Below are 23,031 nucleotides of genomic sequence, written 5' to 3'. Positions count from 1 at the left end.
GTATGAGGCGAGGGCCAGACAACGAGAGCATACAGGTCGCAGTGGTGGGTAGTATATGGGGCTCTGGTGATAAAATGTATGGCACTGTGATAGACTACATCCAATTTGCTGAGTAGAATGTTGAAGGCTATTTTGTAAATGACATCTCCAAAGTCAAGGATCGGTAGGATAATCAGTTTTACGAGGGTATGTTTAGCAGCTTGAGTGAGAGAAGCTTTGTTCCAAAATAGGAAGCCAATTCTAGATTTAATTTTGGATTGGAGATACTCCCATAGAGACTGCCAGAGGTCCAGACAACATGCCATCCGATTTGACACACTGAACTCTATCTGAGAAGTAGTTGGTGAACCAGGCGAGGCAGTCACTTGTGAAACCAAGGATGTTGAGTCTGCCAATAAGAATGCGGTGATTGACAGAGTCGAAAGCCTTGGCCAGGTCAATGAAGACAGCTGCACAGTACTGTATTTTATTGATGGTGGTTATGATATCGTTTAGGACCTTGAGCATGGCTGAGGTGCATCCATGACCAGCTTGGAAACCAAATTGCATACCGGAGAAGGTACGGTGGGATTCGAAATGGTCAGTAGTCTGTTTGTTAACTTGGCTTTCGAAGACTAGAAAGACAGGGCAGGATGGATATAGGTCTCTAACAGTTTGGGTCTAGAATTTGAAGAGGGGGATGACCACGGCAGCTTTCCAGTCTTTAGGGATCTCAGACGATACGAAAGAGGGGTTGAACAGGCTAGTAATAGGGGTTGCAACAATTGCGGTGGATAATTTTAGAACGAGAGGGTTGTCAACAAGCCCAGTGGATTTGTAGGGGTCCAGATTTTGCAGCTCTTTCAGAACATCAGCTATCTAGATTTGGGTGAAGGAGAAGTGGGGGGGGGGGGGGGGGGGCTTGGGCAAGTTGCTGCAGGGGGTGGAGAGCTGTTGACCGGGGAAGTGGTAGCCAGGTGGAAAGCATGGCCAGCCGCAGAAAAATGCTGAATTGAAATGTTCGATTATCAGTGGTGACAGTGTTTCCTAGCCTCAGTACAATGGGCAGCTGGGAGGAGGAGCTCTTATTCTCCATGGACTTTACAGTGTTCCAAAACGTTTTGGAATTTGTGCTACAGCATGCAAATTTCTGTTTGAAAAAGCTAGCCTTTGCTTTCCTAACTGACTGTGTATATTGGTTCCTAACTTCCCTGAAAAGATGCATGTCGTGCGGTCTATTCGATGCTAATGCAGTACACCACAGGATGTTTTTGTGCTGGTCAAGGGCAGTCAAGTCTGGAGTGAACCAAGGGCTATATCTGTCCTTAGTTCTACATGTTTTTGAATGTGGCAGGCTTATTTAAGATGGTGAGGAAAGCACTTTTAAAGAATAACCAGGCATCCTCTACTAACGGGATGAGGTCAATATCCTTCCAGGATACCCGGGCCAGGTTGATTAGAAAGGCCTGCTTGCTGAAGTGTTTTAGGGAGAGTATGACAGTGATGAGGGGTGGTCGTTTGACCGCGGACCCATTACGGACGCAGGCAATGAGGCAGTGATCGCTGAGATCCTGGTTTAAGACAGCAGAGGTGTATTTAGAGGACAGGTTGGACAGGATGATATCTATGAGGGTGCCCGTGTTTACGGATTTAGGGTTGTACCTGGTAGGTTCCTTGATAATTTGTGTGAGATTGAGGGAATCTAGTTTAGATTGTAGGACGGCCGGGGTGTTAAACGTATCCCAGTTTAGGTCACCTAACAGTACGAACTCTGAAGATAAATCTATGGGTTATAACACTGAAGGCACTATGTTCCACTTTGTCCTGTGGTTCTGCTCCTCTAAAGGGTCTTTCTTCCTGCTCCTCTTCATCAGGACTTTTGTCATGAAATATTTCTGCATTCAATTTGGAAGCAAGCATCTATGGAAAAAGCTATTTATTTCCCATAAATTAAAAAGGCGGCTTTCAAGAGATGAGAAAGAAATGTGGGTTAGGATGCATGTACAGCACCCAGTGCCGAAGGTTAGGTTAGTGGGTGGTAAGCACATGGAAAACCGTACAATGTAATACAGATTTATAAAAAGAGAGATGAAAGCTTACAGTGGCTGGCACTTGGGGAATGAACCATGCACACACTATTCACACATCCTGAGAGCCTGACTTCAATGGCTCCTCCACTGGTTGTTGTTCTATTTTTGATCACGGTGATTTCGAGCCCCCTAGGCTTTCACAACGCTGCCTGCTGCGTACAGTATGTAGCTAACTGCTTGGTCGCTTACAGTCTGCAGTATATCAATCAATAGCAACAGTTAAGGAAATGTCAGAAACCCTAGTCAGCTCTTGACACCTCTCATCACTGTCATGAAATCTGACTTCTCTCACAGGGCCTGAGGCACCTTACATTTATATTCAGTGGAGAAAAAAAACACGCTATACAAAACAGGCTTGCTCTCAGTAAAGCAAGAGAACACCCAGGTTAATGGCTGGTGTCGAGCCACTGGTGGTTCTAATGCTGTCCCGAAGTCGTGTAACAGTGCATTGTTAAATTAGAAACACTCAAACACCATCATTGTGTAGTAAAACCATGAAAAGTAGTGCACCTATGCGGAGATCTGTTTTTGGAGGATATTTGAATGTAATAATAATAAGAAATAATAAGAATCTATTACATTTATACAAAATAACATCAAAGTGCATTAAAAATAAATACAAACCAAATAGTAAAAACATAAAAATGGACACAACTAGAGCAACTGACACAAAGAACACAGCTGACGCTACAAGGGACAAGGACACCAAGGAGCATAGCTATCAACAGAAAGCCTTCCTAAAGAGAAAGGTCTTTAGGCCTGCTTTTAAGGAGCCCAGAGTCTGTGGTGCCTTCAGGTGGTCCAGGAGGGCATTCCAGATGCTGGGGGCAGACAAGCTAAAAGCGAGTGAGGGATGTTCTGTCCTGCAATGGTGAGGAGTGTAATTGGAGAGTGCTGGACCTGTTGGGGGGTGCCAACAAGTAGAGCCTCAGTTTTGCTGATGTTCAGTTGAATGAACTTTTGAGAGATCCACGTAAACACAATCTAAATGTCATGGTACACCGAATGTATTTCAAAACAGAATGGAAGTACTCTGAAAGTGGTTCTTCAATCTGAACAATTGTTGTGAAAACACTTTTTGGTGTCTCAGTGCGTTTAAAAGGCAGCATCAAGACATACAAACAGTGACCAATTCAGGCTTGAGATAAATAAACATAGCATGGAATCAATAAAATATAGACTTAAGTCATGTTAAATCAACTTATCTCAAGTCTGGAATGGGCCTAGGGAGAATATGTTTTGCAAAACTCCACCTTTATTATGGAGTGGCGCCGGCAGAAATGGCAACAGTTTTACGGGCGCCCAACCAATTGTGCTATTATGTGTTTTATTGTTGCGCTATTTGTAACTTATTTTGGACATAATGTTTCTGCAACCGTATCTTACAGCAAAAAAATAGCTTCTGGATATCAGGACAGCGATCACTCACCTCGGATTAGACAAAGGTTTTTTCTACAACAAGCAAGACGCACAGGACATACTCCAAACACCTGGCAGGGCCGACATCCCCGTTATTTGCAAGAGGAAGCGGCGCAGGTACAGAGGACAAAAGAGCCGGAAGCCTCGTCAGGACCCTCAGAAGGCGAGTAGGAAAGCTGCCATTTACCGTCAATTACTACTCGCCAACGTGCAATCATTGGACAATAAATTAGACGAGGTACGATCACGAATATCGTACCAACTGGACAACAAAAACTGTAATATCCTATGTTTCAAGGAATCGTGGCTGAATGATGACATGGATATTTAGCTAGCGGGATATATACGCTGCACCGGCAAGATAGAACAGCACACTCCGGTAACACAAGGGGGGGGGGCAGTCTGTGCATATTTGTAAACAACAGCTGGTGCACGAAATCTAAGGAAGTCTCTAGATTATGCTCGCCTGAAGTACAGTATATTGTGATAAATTGCAGAAAACACTACTTGCCTAGAGAGTTCTCAGCTATAATTTTCGTGGCTGTTTATTTACCACCACAGACAGATGCTGGCACTAAGACGGCACTCAGTCAGCTGTATAAGTAAATAGGCAAACACTCACCCAGAGGCGGCGCTTCTAGTGGCCGGAAACTTTAATGCAGGGAAACTTAAATCAGTTCTACCAAATATCTATCGAAATGTTAAATGTGCAACCAGAGGGAAAATAATTCTAGATCAGCTGTACTCCACACAAAGACACACGTACAAAGCTCTCCCTTGCCCTCCATTTGGTAAATCTGACCACAACTCTATCCTCCGGATTCCTGCTTACAAGCAAAAATTAAAGCAGGAAGCACCATTGACTCGGCCTATAAAAAAGTGGTCAGATGAAGCAGATGCTAAACTATAGGACTGTTTTGCTATCACAGACTGGAACATGTTCCAGGATTCTTCGGATGACATTGAGGAGAACACCACATCAGTCACTGGCATTATCAATAAGTGCATCGAGGACGTCGTCCCCACAGTGACTGTACGTACATACCCCAAACAGAAGCAATGGATTACAGGAAACATTAGCACTGAGCTGAAGGGTAGAGCTGCCGCTTTCATGGTGCGGGACTATAACCCAAGCTTACAAGAAATCCTGCTATACCCTGCGATAAACCATGAAACAGGCAAAGCGTCAATAATAGGACTAAGATTAAATCATACTACACTGGCTCCGACGCTCGTCTTATGTGGCAGGGCTTGCAGACTATTACAGACTACAAAGGGAAGCACAGCCACCCAGTGACACAAGCCTACCAGACGAGCTAAATCACTTCTATGCTCGCTTCGAGGCAAGCAACACTGAGTCATGCCTGTGAGCATCAGCTGTTCCGGACGACTGTGTGATCACGCTCTCCGTAGCCGACGTAAGACCTTTAAACAGGTCAACATACACAAGGCTGCGTGGCCAGACGGATTACCAGGACGTGTGCTCCGAGCATGTGCTGACCAACTAGCAGGTGTCGTCACTGACATTTTCAACATGTCCCTGATTGAGTCTGTAATACCAACATGTTTCAAGCAGACCACCATAGTCCCTGTGCCCTAGAACACAAAGGCAACCTGCCTAAATGACTACAGACCCGTAGCAATCATGTCCCTAGCCATGAAGTGCTTTGAAAGGCTGATAATGGCTCACATCAACACCATTATCCCAGAAACCCTAGACCCACTCCAATTTGAATACCGCCCAAACAGATCCACAGATGATGCTATCTCTATTGCACTCCACACTACCCTTTCCCACCTGGACAAAAGGAACACTTATGTGAGAATGCTATTCATTGACTCCAGCTCAGCGTTCAACACCATAGTACCCTCAAAGCCCATCACTAAGCTAAGGATCCTGGGACTAAACACCTCCCTCTGCAACTGGATCCTGGACTTCCTGATGGGCCGCCCCCAGGTGGTGAGGGTAGGTAGCAACACATCTGCCACGCTGATCCTCAACACTGGAGCTCCCCAGGGGTGAGTGCTCAGTGTCCTCCTATACTCCCTGTTCACCCATGACTGCATGGCCAGGCACGACTCCAACACCATCATTAAGTTTGCATATGACACAACAGTGGTAGGCCTGATCACTGACAACGATGAGACAGCCTATAGGGAGGAGATCAGAGACCTGGCCGGGTGGTGCCAGAATAACAACCTATCCCTCAACGTAACCAAGACTAAGGAGATGATTGTGGACTACAGGAAAAGGAGGACCGCCATTCTCATCGACGGGGTTGTAGTGGAGCATGTTGAGAGCTTCAAGTTCCTTGGTGTCCACAGCAACAACAAACTAGAATGGTCCAAACACACCAAGACAGTCGTGAAGAGGGCACGACAAAGTCTATTCCCCCTCAGGAAACTAAAAAGATTTGGAATGGGTCCTGAGATCCTCAAAAGGTTATACAGTTGCAACATCGAGAGCATCCTGACCGGTTGCATCACTTCCTGGTACGGCAATTGCTTGGCCTCTGACCGCAAGGCACTACAGAGGGTAGTGCGTACGGCCCAGTACATTACTGGGGCTAAGCTGCCTGCCATCCAGGACATCTACACCAGGCTGTGTCAGAGGAAGGCCCTAAAAATTGTCAAAGATCCCAGCCACCCCAGTCATAGACTCTTCTCTCTACTACCGCATGGCAAGCGGTACCGGAGTGGCAAGTCTAAAGGCTTCTCAACAGTTTTTACCCCCAAGCCATAAGACTCCTGAACAGGTAATCAAATGACTACCCAGACTATTTGCATTGTGTGCATCCCCACAACCCATATTTTACGCTGCTGCTACTGTCTGTTTATCATATACAGTGCCTTGCGAAAGTATTCGGCCCCCTTGAACTTTGCGACATTTTGCCACATTTCAGGCTTCAAACATAAAGACATAAAACTGTATTTTTTTGTGAAGAATCAACAACAAGTGGGACACAATCATGAAGTGGAACGACATTTATTGGATATTTCAAACTTTTTTAACAAATCAAAAACTGAAAAATTGGGCGTGCAAAATTATTCAGCCCCTTTACTTTCAGTGCAGCAAACTCTCTCCAGAAGTTCAGTGAGGATCTCTGAAAATACAAGTGTTATACATCGGCTTAAAGATGAACTTCTTGTTAATCCAGCCGCTTTGTCAGATTTCAAAAAGGCTTTACGCCGATTATCTGTGGACAGCGCCCCGCTTACAAAAGCATACAAACATTTTACAACCAAGTAAAGGAATTACAAAAGTCAGAAATAGCGATAAAATGAATCACTTACCTTTGAAGATCTTCATATGGTTGCAGTCACAAGAGTCCCAACTACACAATAAATGTTCATTTTGTTTGATAAAGTCCCTCTTTAAATCCTAAAAACTCTGTTTTGTTGGCGGATTTTATTCAGTAATCCACTGGCTCAAATGCGGTTAAAACATGCAGACGAATACATCCTAATAGTACCGGTAAAGATCGTCAAAACATGTCAAAAGATGTTTATAATTAATCCTCAGGTTGTCAGTTGTCTAAATAATCTATAATATTTCAACCAGACAATAATTCAATAGAAAGGAAAAACAATGAAGGGTGCGCATTCGGTCACCCGTGCAAACCAGCACTGCATGATTCTACAGTCCACTGAGAGAAAGGTCTCATTCTTCTTCATTTACAGAAAACAAGCATGAAACAATGTCAAAAGACTGTTGACACCTAGTGGAAGTCATAGGAACTGCAATCTGGGTCCTAACCTATTTGATACTCAATAAGCATTCAATTGAAAATACCCACATCAATAAATTCCCGCTTCCTGGATGGATTTTCCTCAGGTTTTCACCTGCCATATCAGTTCTGTTATACTCACAGACATTATTTTAACAGTTTTGGAAACTTTAGAGTGTTTTCTATCAAAATCTACCAATTATATGCATATGGGCCTGAGTAATAGGCAGTTTGGGCATAAGAATGAGAATCTCAGTTTGGGCATGATTTGGGGTGGCAGGGTAGCCTAGTGGTTAGAGGGTTGGACTAGCAGCTGAAAGGTTGCAAGTTCAAATCCCTGAGCTGACAAGGTACAAATCTGTTGTTCTGCCCCTGAACAGGCAGTTAACCCACTGTTCCTAGGCTGTCATTGAAAATAAGAATTTGTTCTTAAAAAAGATAAAAAATTTGTTCTTAAAAAAAGATTCTCATCCAGACATTGAAATACTGCCCAAGCCATATTAACAATCTAACAATGTATTTTTGTAATTTTCTTTAATTAAAAAGTAGACATATGGCATCCCCTCTCATACCCCCTAATTCGAGTTTTAACCTAACAACCCTTCACTGACACAGAGGTAGGCTACAACAAGGTAGGGTGAAGGAATTCACCAACAAATATATGGATATAGCAAATGCCTATAGCTTAATTTCATCTATCAATCTTCTCATATAGGAAGAAATAGACTCCAACACAAAGCACTCTTGTTGTTAGTAAAGTCAAATTAAAATGAAGACTGTTGAAATGAATTATACCTACTCGAATATGCCTACTTTCAGCACCATGAGCTGTCCAATTCCGATTGATTGTGCCACAGTTGCTGCTTCAAGTTTTAGCACCACAATGTAAGTTGTGAGGTCAATAGCTCTGATAAATACATAATAGGCAAGAAACATATTGTTTTTAATAAAAATCAATTATAGTAATGGCAAGCTATCAAAGTTGACCTTCTCATCTTCGCACTCACCTTCTCAAACTGAACAGAGCATAGGTTACAGGCTCATCTGTGCACAAGCATTTTTTGGACTAGGCCTAATCAAAAATTATTTTTGGAAGACTTTCCTCCTGAACTTACACTTAGCCCTATACAGCACAGACATTGGTTAAGCAGCCTTAAACAATTTGTTTTGATCAACAAGAGCAGAGCAGAGCACGCCAGGACTCAGGGATGGAAAATCCATTGCAGTGTGTAATGCAGCCTAGTTTTATTTACACTATCCCAGTAGCTATCTTAGAAATATAACTTTGATCTGTGCTTCTCTGAGCATGCTCTTCGTAGCCTATTGCCTATAGGCTATGGACAATTTGATTGATCACACTAAATAGCCTATAGGCGCAATTGATATTGCACGCCCAGCGGAGTATCAGAGATGAGGGCACACGGCGGCATTGGGCACACATCGATATAGAGCCTAATAAGCAACAAATTCTAAAACTGAGAAATATTGACATTTCATCAAATACAAATGACATGCTCCTCGCCATGAAAACGCATGACCATCCCCCATTTCAATCCATACCTAAATTTAAGAAACACTGCCTAGTGCCTGGTAATTCACTAACCAAAAACCCACATATCTTAATTTTCTAATTTCTCTTCCTCAAAAGGGAGGATAGTGAATGTTCACAAAAGTAACAACTAATGTACAACTACCAATTAGTTATATTGTTTTTACAGTAGGAGGTGTTTGATGTGATTAAAACGCGTCCTTCTTTCACCATTACTGCAAATTAATTGGATACAATGGGAAATCATAGTAGTCACAAACCACCTCCTACTGTTCTCCCTTCCACTGGCATACTGTTATGCTCAGATAATAACCGTTTTCTATCTCTTTATGTCTTCTGGTGGTCAAAGCAAGAGTGTGAAAACAGTCTGGGCAAGCCTCCTCTCTCTCTCGCTCTCTGCCTCTCCCTTCTCTATCTCCAGTTAATGTTACCTCTCCCGGCTCTCACTGACACCAACCCATGAGCCTCCTCTCTTTCCATTTACTGTAACCAGCATCCACACCCACTGAGCACCGACCGACACCGGACTCTCAAAGAGTGCAGTGTATAAAGTCAGAACATCTGCTGTCTCAGCCACTGCCTGTCACCAAGGGAGTACCCCAAGGCTCGATCCTAGGCCCCACACTCTTCTCAATTTAAATCAACTACATAGCTCAGGCAGTAGAAAACTCTCTCATCCATTTCTATGTAGATGATACGGTCTTATACTCAACTGGCCCCTTCCCGGATTATATGTTAAAATCTCTACAACCAAGCTTTCTTAGTATCCAACAAGCTTTCTCTGCACTTAACCTTGTTCTGAACACCTCCAAAACAAAGGTAATGTGTTTTTGTAAGAAGAATGTCCCTACCCCCACCGGTGTGATTACTACTGTACCTCTGAGGGCTTAGAGCTTGAGGTAGTCACCTCATACAAGTACTTGGGAGTATGGCTAGATGGTACACTGTCCTACTCTCAGCAAATATCAAAGCTACAGGCTAAGGTTAAATCTAGACATGGTTTCCTCTATCTTAATCACTCCTCTTTCACCCCAGCTGCCAAACTAAACCTGATTCAGATGACCATCCTACCCATGCTAGATTAGGGAGACGTAATTTATAGATCAGCAGTTAAGGGTGCTCTCAAGCGGCTAGATCTTACTGTCAGTTGTTGCTGCTTCGCTTGATGTATTGTTGTTTTACCTTCTTGCCTTTGTGCTGTTGTCTGTGCCCAATAATGTTTTCACCATGTTTTGTGTTGCTACCATGTTGTGCTGCTGCCATTTTGTGTTGCTACCATGTTGTTGTCATGTGGTGTTGCTACCATGCTGTGTTGTTGTCTTAGGTTTCTCTTCGTGTAGTGTTGTGGTGTCTCTCTTGTCGTGATGTGTTTTTTTGTCCTATATTTACATTTTTAATCCTAGCCCCCGTCCCCACAGGAGGCCTTTTGCCTTTTGGTATGCCATCATTGTAAATAAGAATTTGTTCTTAACAGACTTGCCTAGTTAAATAAAGGTTAAACAAAATGTAAATAAATTAATCAGAGTGATTATTCCACAAATAGACAGGTATTTTCCTTTCCACGGTAGCAAGATCTTAACTCTTTTTGCCAACTTTCTTTTAAAATGCACTGCAGTGAGATCATTTCTTTCTTTGGGGATATGAACACCCTGGGTATGTCCACTTCACCGTCAGACCATTTTATTGGTAAACTACACAGTAATGTAAAAGTTGTATATTTTAGTGATTTAGTATGTAATATAGTACACTGATTGTTATTTGGTTGTAATCCAGAAAGGCTAGAAAAAGTCTGTATATCATCTATGAGGCTGGGAATCAAAAAAAGATTTGGCACACAGTACCAACCAAAAGTTTGGACACACCTACTTAGTCAAGGGTTTTTATTTATTTTACTATGTTCTACATTGTAGAATAATAGTGAATACATCAAAACTATGAAATAACACAAATGGAATCATGTAGTAACCAAAAAAGTGTTAAACAAATCAAAATATATTTTACATTTGAGATTCTTCAAAGTAGCCACCCTTTGCCTTGATGACAGCTTTGCACACTCTTGGCATTCTCACAACCAGCTTCATGAGGTAGTCACCTGGAATGCATTTCAATTAACAGGTGTGTCTTAGTAAAAGTTGCAAAGAAAAAGCCATATCTCAGACTGGCCAATACAAAGAAAAGATTAAGATTGGCAAAAGAGCACAGACACTGGATAGAGGAACTCTGCCTAGAAGGACAGCAACCCAGAGTTGCCTCTTCACTGTTGAAGTTGACACTGGTGTTTTGCGGGTACTATTTAATGAATCTGCCAGCTTTTAACCATTTTTTATACATTTTTTACCCCTTTTTCTCCCCAATTTTGTTGTATCATGTTGGTTGTTACAGTCTTGTCTCATCGCTGCAACTCCAGTACGGACTCGGGAGAGCCGAAGGTTGAGAGCCGTGCATCCTCCGAAACACACCACAAACAAGACACACTGCTTCTTGACACAATGCCCACTTAACCCGGAAGCCAGCCGCACCAACGTGTCGAACGGTCCCTACACCTGGCGAGCGTGTCAGCGTGCACTGCGCCCGGCCCGCCACAGGAGTCACTAGTGTGCGATGGGACAGGATATCCCTGCTGGCCAAGCCCTCCCCTAAACCGGACGACGCTGGGCCAATTGTGCACCGCCCCATGGGTCTCCCAATCGCGGCCAGCGACTCGAATGGACTCGAATCCAGAAGCTCTAGTGGCACAGTTAGCACTGCGATGCAGTGCCCTAGACCACTGCACCACTCGGGAGGCACCAGAATATTCTTATCTTAAAGAATGCAAATTTGACATCTTTGAATCTTAATTTGAAGCAGATATTTAATAGTTTTCGGGAAACGTGGTCAAATAAAAAACAGAGAGATTTTACCATAATTCTCTTACCAAAACATAGCATCTGCACAGTTCTTCCAGTAAATGTGAAATGAAATGTTCTGTGTAAATTGTTAAATGTAGTTCTTATACATAGATTTGAATGGTTTGTTAAACTTTGTATTCAGTGGGTTTTGTTTAGGATACATGCTAAAGGGAAAAGTCAGCGTAAATCCATTATCGTGCCCCTCTTCATCATGTGGCCCTGTCTTCCTGGCTTCTCTATTTTTATATAACATAACAGGACATTTTAACAGTGGTCCTTCACCAGTTCCAATAATATGATATAAAACTGAAACTATTAGCACATGGATTCCACATGCATTTCACAATGAGAGGGCTCCAGAACAGCTAATATGACTATCTACTGGTCATCCTGCTATAATAGATTCTACTGTATTTCTTCCATCAAATTGGCCTACCTGAACATACCGTCTACATGAAATTGCTCCACACTGTCTTTTTTCCCCGTCATTTGCAGCAAGCTTCCAAACATTTACAGTAGCCACTAGAAAACGTATCGCCTCTACCTTGTCATCTCCATGGTGTCCTTGGTAAGATAGACGATCCAGTAGACTAGGTTGAAGGCCCCGAACGACAGAGGGAAGAGGATGCGTGAGTACTTGTCTATGATGCTGGTGCCTGTCAGTAAGTTGTTGGACGGCACGGCTGAGCCTTGCTGGAGGAAGGCCTGGGCATTCACTGGAGGGTTAGGGAACACCTCCGCTGGCCTCTCAAAGTGAGTCGTAGAGTTCATCCTCTTCTTCAGCATACTGCTGGCGTCCTGTACGGCGCACAAACACAAAGGTGGGTGGAAGGGGTGAGTGAAAGAACAGGTCTGCACAGTAAATCTATGACCAGCACATCAGTAAGTCATCGGCAAGTAAGATTAAAATAGGAAATCAATTGTTTTTTGTTGTTGTTGGCATAACGCAGTTTTAATTGAATCCATTTCCTATAGCAACATGGCGGTGTATGCCATGTGCACAAAGTCATAAAAGATATTGTCATTGATTCATTCATCAATACAACATTTGGTATTTAATAGTATTTGGCTACTGTGGTGCTGCAGAGTGAATGGAGCAGGGACTGAGGCACAGTTGGGCGGTGTGGAGTGGGGAGCAAGGACTGAGGCAGGGTTGTGAGGGGTGGTGTGGGGTAGAGTGGGGGCTCTGGCACGGGTTTAACTGGCTTCCATCACAGAGCAGGTTGGAGCTGCAAATGTCAGCTGCTGGATGCTGTGCGAGTCCAACGGAGGTGAGAAATCAGGCAGGGATCATGCGGCTCGCACTGCTTTAATATTGCAGCTATTTCTGAAATGACAACAGGCTTGAATTCTCTGCTGGCTCTCAGGCTCAAATCCCACAATGATCAGAGCAAATTCTTATACAGTAGATATACTATATAACATTGTTTTGCATACTGAATTAATATCGCTAGAGCTTGACGGAAGACCTCATGAAATGTAAATACTGCGTGACATTGTCTTGTTTTCATGGGATGAAAAATGCAGGATTAATAGTGCAACATAATACACAGCTTATTCTATCAATTTGGCTTGTGTGGAAGTCATCACAAGTGTCCTGTCTTTAATCCAATTTCACCAATCAGGTGAACAAATGGAGTGTTCGCATGCTGACACACATCTAAATCAGTGTATAATATAAACATTCCTTAGTGTTCAGCTAAGGAAGAGCTGGTAGACTCAGTCAATATCTTATCCAGTCAAAAACCAGGCAACATCTTATCCAGTCAACAACCAGTAAACCAGTCAACATCTTATCCAGTCAATAAACAGTCAACATCTTATCCAGGTCATTTAGATTTGGCTGCCTTTTAGAATCATTTAAAGAGAGAGCAATTCAAAATGGTGACAGATGGTCCAATAGAGCTCCTCTCAGTTTGACTATTTAGTCATTTTGTTATGTGAGAAACCTACATGTAGGCCTTCATGTATTTGGTGCAGTCACCTAATAATAGTATCTCTCCCACAGAAGCACAAAGCATTGGGCTTGCCTTTCCCCTCCAGCATGAAGGTTTCTTGTGAGCCTGTAATGATCTGCCTGGATATTCCCTTCATCTATCCCTCTTACATAATCTGCAGCAACCGCGTTCATGAAGCCACTGGCTGTCTCTTCTCGTCAAACGCTCTTGTTATCATAGACTAGGAGCGGGGGTTGAGAGGGACATAGAGAATGGGAGGAAAGGGAAAGGGAGGGAGGAGTGTAAAACGAGGAGGGAAGGAGGGAGAAGGGGGGTGGATTACCGAAGAGGACTCCCCGTCACTCCTCCCGGCCTCTGCAGCCTCCTGGGCTGCCTTGATGGCGGCCACCTTGCGGAGCTCCCGGTTGGCCTGCAGCGTGGAGAAGTAGTTGACTGCTGCAAACTCGATGAGGGCTGAGAAAACGAAGGCGAAACATACGGCAATAAACCAGTCCATGGCTGTGGCGTAGGAAACTTTGGGCAGAGAGTGGCGGGCGCTGATGCTGAGTGTGGTCATGGTTAGCACAGTGGTAATGCCTGGGATACACAGGGCACATAGAGAGATTTTAGACAGAGATACTGACTGGATCGATGTCTATCTCCCAGAGCCCCAGGGTTGACTGGCTGGGCTTCCAGGGTACCAGGCCAATCATCTTGTTGAGTGGTGAGTTCAGGGCAAGGAGTGGAGTGAAGGGGGTTGGAGGGTCTGACAAGCAACCATCCAGTGGTTTGCATTAAAGAAGTTTAATGTGAACACACATGAGCTTACATGCAATGAAATAGCTTAAGGGGAAATGGTTGTGTCTATTCAAGCATGTAATTTGGCCTGAATATGGTTCTTTCTATGAACCCAATAGATCAAATCTTATCATATATTTTCAGAGAATGAAATTATTTCTGCCGTAATTCTCATGACACTGATCTAACATTACTGAACATTTTGAGCAAAAATAGTGTCTCGAGTTCATCAGATTAGGCTGTCTCGTTAATAATAACTGAAGATACTGTAACTTCATCAATAGCAACCTACAAAATGAAGATTAGCGTTGCATTACAGTGCATAAAATCCTCAGAGCCCATTCATAATTTAGATGGTAATTGATGCCCTACATCGCCAGAGGGTGAATTTGTGGGCATGATGTTTAATCTCTAGCCTCATTTTCACACAAGTTCACACTACTCAACCACGAACCTTGCTCCTACATTCAGAAATGCATTTGTGTCCAAATTCAATGCTAAACAGTGCACTTAGTCTTTACTGTCCTTTGGATGGAGGGTCACAATTGTGCGCATTGGTATCTGAGACGTAGACATTATATATGTTGATTATAATGTCTACGTCTCAGATACCAATGTGCTCTGGTATTATTGATAAGTAATGATACCTGTAGCACTAAGAAATATTCAGCTTGGAGACTTGAGTAAACAAGTGGCCAGCGAATTTTAAAAAATCCAATCTTTCTTACTTTAAGAAAATCAATAGTTCACCCATTATGTCAAATGTATTCACTTCACCAATAGCGAGTCATACAAGATAACAAATTCACCAACGGTAGGGTTTTCAAAGTAACACTGTGTACTCTCAGCATGATCTATTGATCCTGAGAGGCAGCAACCAAAAACATGGCTTAGTTTACTCACCCACAGCTTAGCCTTAACATCATTGCGTGCAAACACAGGAGTGGTAGGGCCTGTGGTAATACAGTATGTTCCTACGGTAACAGCATGCCTAAATCAACTATAAGTCAGGTCATTTAGGCATGCTCTTTGGAAACATGGTATCACAGGACTCGATTAGGGCACGCAACTATGGTAACACTAAGCTTAAGCTGAGGAAACTAAGCCATGTTTTTGGTTGCTGATTCTCACGATCAATAGATGACTTGCTATTTATCCATGTAAATGAGGTCAACTTTCATTTGGGTCAACTTGTAGCATTCCGGTTATGTCTTGGATGCAAATCCATTTCGAAATCACAGCAGGGTATTTATTCGCTCTAAAAGCAGACGAGGGTTGGGGTGGATGAAGTTTGTCATACCAGCCACAGTGTTTACTGTTCATGGGATGGCCTGTTTTTAGTGATGATGATGATAGTTCCAGAGCAGCACAACTTCCTTGGGTTAGAGTTAGACACATGGTGATCAATCGGATGCGGGTTGGAATGAGATGCCGGGATAGTGTAGTTTCATCTCAGGGAGACAATGGATGACTGAGCTGCAAAGCAGGCCTGGAGGAGCAGGAGAGAAATGATGATGAGAAGGATGGGACACAAATGAATTGATGAAGGCTTACATGGAACAAGTTTACCAGGGAAAAGGAGCAATAGCAGTCCCAATCCTGGATAATGAAGAGAGTGTAGAAAGGCTGTCCTGTCCACAGATTATATGAAGCAATTTACTGTGCTATACAGTACGCATAAATGTCTTCTGAAATACTTTCTACTGGTATTGAATAAGGTTCATTGGAATGCCAAGTGACTTCACCGACAGGACTATCTAGACTTGCAGGAATTCACCCTCTTGTCTCCTCATAACATTGGGAAGAGACTGAACATATTCATAGACTACCAAAGTTTTAATGAACTACTTAACCTGTATATCAAAATAAATTGATTGCGAATTTCAATCTGTACAACCTTTGTCAGAATGGAGTTGCTTATTTCTAGTGGTTCACTGCAAGTTATGTTTCAAGGGAGTACAAATAAATTGTCATTGATTGAGAGTGTTAAATAATATTATGGCCAGGCACCTTATCTGAGGAAGGGCTACTATGGAAATTGATTGGCTGCATTTATTTCTATTCACAAATTGGATCTTGTTGACAATAACAACAACAATAGCAACAAACAGGCAAAGCAGTTGTGCCTCAATCCGTTGCATTTAACGTGGCAACAGATAGCTGAGCAAGGAATAACACTGTGGAGATTCACAAATACAAACAGATCCGTGGATACAATATGTGTCCATGGTAATAAATCTCATCACATTTATTCAAAGTGAGTTTGAATCGCTGACCTCACACCATCGAGGCCCTTACAAGTCATTATTAATTCACATAAGGGACATGCTCTATACTGGTCCATTAACAGGGTACAGCTATAATTTAGCAGAGATTGTTTTCATTAAGCTAAAACTGTCAACAACAAAAAAGGTCCATTGGCCACTGCCCTGCTATGCTCTTAACAATGACATATTTACACAGTTCATTTGCTCGGGGGGGGGGGGGGGGGGCATGTAGAGAGCATTTAAGTGGATGTAATCATGTTTCACTGCATTTAAGCACTGCTTCAGCGCTGAAAGCCAGTACAGAACTCTTGATAAAGTTAGCTACAGTACCAACTCTCTATAAAAAAAACACCAATGGCCAACACTGCCTGTCGAACTCATGCACTTGGTAATGATCACACTGAGGAAGAGGGATATGGGAGAAATCGTGTCAGTAAAAAAAAAGCTGAGGAGGCCAGAGAAAGAGAGAGAGAGGGAAGAAGAGGAGGAGGAAGAAAATGAAGGAGAAAGACAGGAGAAAGAAATGAGGAGCCTGAGGCATCCGTGCGCTTTTAAAGGCTAAAAGCAAGGTACAAATTAGGCCCACTCAATTAAGTCTGTGAGACTTCAGCTCGGGGGACTTTCAGCTCTTCCAGAGTCACAACAACAATGGCTCGTGTGCTTTAGTCCTGATGGAGTGCTTCTGCATAGCTCTCTATCTCTCTCTTTCTCCTTCTGCACCTGTCAGTGCATTACTACAACCTATTTAGCTACTGCACTCAAACAAAAATGTTGGGTTTAAAACAACCCAATTTTGGTTATTTGGTAACCCAGCGCTGAGTAAATATTGGACAGAACACACGTTGGGTTATTGTGACCCAGCCATTCGGGTTGTTTGGATTACCCAACATGGGTTAATTTAAGCATAATTTGGGTTTTTATTCACTTTCATGCTGGGTTGACCCAGCAGCTGGGTCTTTTTAATGTAATCCATAGGCTCTTAATTAAGGAACACTTGTGTAAGCCTCATTAAAGCTACAAACGTGTCAGTGTTCAACCTTAACATTTGATGACAATAAAACAGAACAGATGAACCGGAATGACATTTACTCTCACGGGTAGCCCAAAATAACTTCCTGAAAGTCACACGACTGCTAAGCCACACCTCCAGTCTTCTGATCTGACCCACTGGGTCATATCTCAATACCACATATCATCAACAACCCAACCTGGCTCTTTTTATAGAAAACAACCCTACTATGTGACCCAATACCTGCAACCCAGCAGTTGGGTCATCCAAACAACCCAGCATTTTCTTTTGTGTGGCTTCTCGCTGTGCCCCATATTACGGTTGTCATGTTGTTGTGTCACCAAAGCATTCAAATACATTGGATTTACAGAAGCAATTTACAGTCTCTTAATCGTAGCATTTTGGAACGCAAAAACAAACAGTGTAAACCGTGAAGATAAAGCCTGTCATTCTTGGGTTTGGGGAAAATCCAATATGTTTATGCAACAGCCTCCTAAAGGACACACCATGTTCACACTAAAATCACTCCAATATCTTCACAGCGCTCCCCCGCAACTGTGTGAAATGAAAGAAGTGGGATGTGGGAGGTTAATGACTTTCTGCATATGTGTGTTTCACGTGGGGCCCAACTTGAACACGTACTAATGATTGGTATCTTTTCACTTCTGTGTGGGATTTTCAAAAATGCTGACGAGCTTCCAAAGAGAGCCATAATCTACAAAGGCCAGTAGCCACTACTCCTTGCTCGCGAAAACGTAACTGAGGAAATTCAAATTGAAAATCGAAAGGATGGCAAGTTAAACTTAGGAGCTCCATGCTTCCGAGGCTAGAGGCTGAAACAAGTGTCGCATGATGTAATGGGAACAAGCGGAATCTGCAAGTCCTCGGAACAAGTCCAAGTAAACAGCATCACCCCCCCCCCCCCAACCCTCTCGGTATGACTGATTTCAAAGTAGGAGTTATTTACTATTAATTCGGCTCCACCACTTTGGAGGAAATAAATATAATGAGGTAGAAGGTCTGAGAGCTACCATGTGACTGTGCTGCCTTTTATCTCTAGCACCACTCCACTAAGTGAAGCACTCCATAGAATGCAGACCATTACCATGTTCTGCCAAGAAAGAACATTAAAATACTATAGTCTCACCTAATCTACATAAAAGGATACAGAATGGATCATGTAATGAGTGGTGAATGGGTATAATCCACCTTTGTTCTTTTGTTATGTTAAATTGGCTCTGTTGTGTCACTCCAAAGGAACTCCAGGTTACAATGGGACCTTCAGGGGTAACCTTGCAACATGTAAGCATGGTGGACAACCCAGTGAGGACATGGAGGGAGTAAAGGTGGAGATCAGGAGGAGGCCTACCAAATACAGTTCGAGCAGGAACAGATTCCTTATTGATCCAAAAAGAGACCTGAGCCAGGATCACCGTCATGATACAGGGAATGTATGTCTGAATCAAGAAGAAGCCCATCTTCCTTTGAAGGTGGAAGTGAACAGTCATGATTACATATTCACCTGTCAGGAAACAAATGGAATTTATGTCTGTGGCGCAGAGTTTCTAACAGGCAACATTGTTAAATCAGAAATTCACTGGACACAATACTGATTTGTGTTACAGACAACAGAAAGCATCACGGGGGGAGACATCATGCATACAGTACGTGCATACAGTAGCACCTGTCAAATACCCCACATTGAATGTGTACCAAAAAAAGCAAAGATTCAGATGAAAATTCCATTTAGAATGTACTAATGTGTTTAGATTGGAATCCTGCAAAGCCATATGCATACAGGATGCATACAGTTAGTTAGCTTAGTTCTCTTTTTAGGCCTATTTCTGTAAGCATTACTTAATCATAGAGTGAATGAACACATTCTTACCTGTGTTGGATTTTAACCTCTCACTGGACACTGTCTGTCCTATTAGATCGTACTGTAGCAAGCTGGAGGACTCCTCTGGTACTTCCACAGAGAACAGTGGTCCTTTTTTCCATGTGTACACAATTTCACTCATGGGGTAGGCATCTGGACAGCAGAAATAAACGATTCTGTAGTCAGTATGTGATCACCAGCTCTTCTGGTGGAACCATCTGTCTGACTAAGGCTTATAAACACAACTCACAACTACCAAACTTGAGAGGACAGGCATGGCCGTCCATGGGGAAGTTCATCAGTCGCATGGGACACTCCGCATTTATAGTCAATCTGCAATGGAATGGCAAAGAGTATTGGACACACTGTATGTACAGTAGTAACGCTCACCTATGATCATATATAACTAAATCACACCAGCATACAGTGGGGTAGTACCATATTTTCAAAACAAAGAAATACTCATAGAAATGCGCCTGGTTAAGTATGCGTATATTTCACAGACAGCTCAACCATACACATGTGTTCTAATGAGACTCAGATTGTCCAGTAGAACACAGAGTACTACGTAGGTCTATCCTGGACCTGGATGGCTGTGTGACTCATTAGTACCTCATGGTGTAGAGGATAGTTCCGTTCTGCATGATGCGGAACAGCTTGTTGGGAGTGGTCATGTTGTGAGAGATGGACCTCTTGCCATTCCGGAAGAATGTGTCTGGCGTCCAGATCTTGCTGACCATGAGGTTGTTGAGCCGCAGAATCTCGATGGGGCCCTCGAATTTCAACCTCTCGTCAATCCACGTTTGACGGAAAAATACGTCCATGGTGTACTCCTACAACATGGTGGTTTGGAAATCAAATCAGCAATCAATTCGTATGCAAGTGAGGGCATATACTGTACAGCATATCAGTGACCTCATTTGATTTTTTTTAGCAAATTGCCAGTAATAAGTCAACTTATTTCATTTATGCAAATGAGGAGTATATTTTTCACATTTGCGTTTTTTTTCTCCAGAAATGATTGCTTATGGATACCTTCGTGTGTTTAAATATGACTGTTCTCAGATTTTTTATTCATAGATTTGAGGTGTGCATTAAAATTAGCATTTTTTTGCAAACGCTATATATCCATTGTTTAGCTAGAATGGGATGTTCATATACAGCATATTTGACTGTGATATGTATTCACCTACTGTATCTATCTTAAGATGAATGGACTAGTCACTTTTATAAGAGCATCTGCTAAATGACTAAAATGTCATATGTAACTGTTTTACATACAGATCTCATATTACAGCATTGATTCATTTGATATAAATCTATGATTTGTACAGTTCTTTATTCAAAATGTAGTTGTTTGTTACATTTGACCGTGTAAAACCAGGCAGTACTACTTATTTATCTGAGAGTAAGGCAGATATATATAGCGTTTTGCAAAAAACTACGATTATTTGTCTCTGAAATGAAACCATCAAGTGATAGATTTTAAACAAATACATGTCTGTCATTGAACAACCCCATGCCATGATTAGATAGTTAAGTTAGTAGTTAATTTCATTAAACAATAAAAGTTATTTTACCAACATTTCAGAAAATGGATATATAGTGTTTTGGTGGGAAAAAAAGAGTCATATTGTAAAGTATCCCCTCTGTGTTGTTTGTGATCTGTTTAATTACTGTGCATATCCATATTTCTCAACTCCTCTACATGAAAACAAATGACTGAAGATCCAAACGGTAACCATGGATATGGCTTTTTCAATCCGGGAATGCTTTTTGACAAAATGGATGGCTTTACTGCTTTGAAGGGTCTTATCTATACTGCCTGTAGGATGGCTACTAATGTATCACATGGTATAGTGGGTAAAGGAAATAAAACGATCAGCAGGCTCGGGACCCTCACTGGCAGAGATTGTCAACCAGATTAAAATCCCTAAGCTGCACTAATGACATTCTGCCCAAATGCCAGAATAATATGGCTGGTAGGAACATGACTTGAGACTGTGGAGGGACATTCTAGGACTGAGAGCAACAAGCAATTATCTGTCTGCAATAACACAAGTGTGTATTAAAATATCCATAAATTGCCATTACTCTGGAGTCTTGTGTTATAGAAATGGACTGGGTAAAGTAGTACTGCGGCCACATACCATCTCAACATCTGACACTGGACCAAAGCTGGTTACAAAGATGTCTGTTTTGACCTCGGTAACTGGACCTACAAAGATAAGTGTTGGTTTGGCATAAGACAAAGCCAAATAAACATAACTCTTCAATCTAAAAACAAAAGGAAGCATGTAAATCTAAAAACAAAAGGAAGCACGTAAGATATCGACAAGATAAAAACGCTGTTATTGATAATGATATCCCATTGCCAGTTTACATTTACTAGACCTGTGGAAGTGTTCGATATCTCACAAGTCAGCACAATAACATCCCTTAGTAGGATTGGCCCTATGTGAGAAAGACACCCTAAGTGGGTAAATAAATTGTCTGGGCACTCGAGGGCACACATTTGAGTTATAGTAAGTGCACCAAAAGCAGCTTCCAACGATCGGATAGTGACCAAGAATTAGGGTATATCCGGAACATAAGTGCCTCAGCACAGTGGAAAGTACAACTTTATCTACTGAGTGAGAAGACTGGAATTTAACACCTTTAAAAACAACCTGTTAGAATTCTAAAATATGCATTACTGTACCTCCAAATCCAGGTCGCAGTCTGTTGTCATATCCATCTAGTAATCTATCCAATATACGCGTAATGTTATCCAGATAGATATTCCCATCAATCTCGGTCGATTTCGGATTATTTCCCCAAACATTGCTCACACTGTAAACAAAGTACATCTTCATTATCTGTCGCTTTATTCTACTCGGTGCAACTTGTTACTGCATCAAAGTTGCATAATTACATCGATCAACATCCTAACATGCGTAAAGTCGGAGAAGAATAGTTACTTGTACTCACCAGGACAGGAAAAAGAAAGTGAAAACGAAAGCCATGCCTCATAAACACTTCACAGCCTAAAAGCCCTGGTCAACTGTTATAATTTGCATATTCCATCATTTAAAACCGTTATAAAACACCGATCACACGGCTTAGTGTAAAAAGCGAGGGCATTTGCGCCAGTCCTGCTCTTCTTCTCCAGTGCGGTTGCGCCTCATCTGACTCGCTCAGTTGAAAAACTAAAGAGTTTTAAGAGACTGAAGAGCAGGGACGGAGGGCATTGAAAATAATCGAATAAGGCATTATGGGACATTAGAAGGAAGAAATCAACTGATAGTTTTGGCGGGGAATTAGCAAGGACCGGTTTGGAGATTTGGAAATGGCTCAAATGTCCTGCTGCAAGAGATTACACCAGAGATGGTTTAAATGTTTGTGGTGGAGAGCATTCTACAGATGTTAATTCATAACAAAGTTGAGGAGATAAAGCATCAATACTCATTGCCTGTTGACCTTTGACATTTCAAACAGCTTTTCAGTCT

The 23,031-nt window shown here is 42.3% G+C and overlaps 1 protein-coding gene across 3 annotated transcripts in view; it reads right to left on the bottom strand.

The window, feature by feature from the left end:
• gabra6b (gamma-aminobutyric acid type A receptor subunit alpha6b) overlaps positions 1 to 22,771 on the bottom strand; it is a 32,142-nt gene extending 9,371 nt beyond the window's left edge. The window contains exons 1-9 of one of the 3 annotated variants that reach the window (XM_020485894.2): positions 22,514 to 22,767; positions 22,245 to 22,375; positions 21,694 to 21,761; positions 20,156 to 20,376; positions 19,794 to 19,876; positions 19,553 to 19,696; positions 19,034 to 19,186; positions 13,934 to 14,187; positions 12,198 to 12,451 (exon numbers count right to left, since the gene is read on the bottom strand). In XM_020485894.2, coding sequence (XP_020341483.1) covers positions 12,198 to 12,451; positions 13,934 to 14,187; positions 19,034 to 19,186; positions 19,553 to 19,696; positions 19,794 to 19,876; positions 20,156 to 20,376; positions 21,694 to 21,761; positions 22,245 to 22,375; positions 22,514 to 22,548 — 1,343 coding nt within the window. In that variant the 5' untranslated portion in view covers positions 22,549 to 22,767. Of the gene's footprint in view, positions 1 to 12,197; positions 12,452 to 13,933; positions 14,188 to 19,033; positions 19,187 to 19,552; positions 19,697 to 19,793; positions 19,877 to 20,155; positions 20,377 to 21,693; positions 21,762 to 22,244; positions 22,376 to 22,513 lie in introns of all 3 variants that reach the window. The other 2 variants (XM_031826927.1, XM_031826928.1) reach the window with 2 other exon arrangements.
• Between the last annotated feature and the right edge of the window lie 260 nt (positions 22,772 to 23,031).

This window comes from Oncorhynchus kisutch, linkage group LG6 (genome assembly GCF_002021735.2).
Source record: "Oncorhynchus kisutch isolate 150728-3 linkage group LG6, Okis_V2, whole genome shotgun sequence".
NCBI classification, from domain to species: domain Eukaryota; kingdom Metazoa; phylum Chordata; class Actinopteri; order Salmoniformes; family Salmonidae; genus Oncorhynchus; species Oncorhynchus kisutch.
Note: the sequence above shows the minus strand (reverse complement) of the source record. Positions and strands in the feature narration are given on the sequence as shown.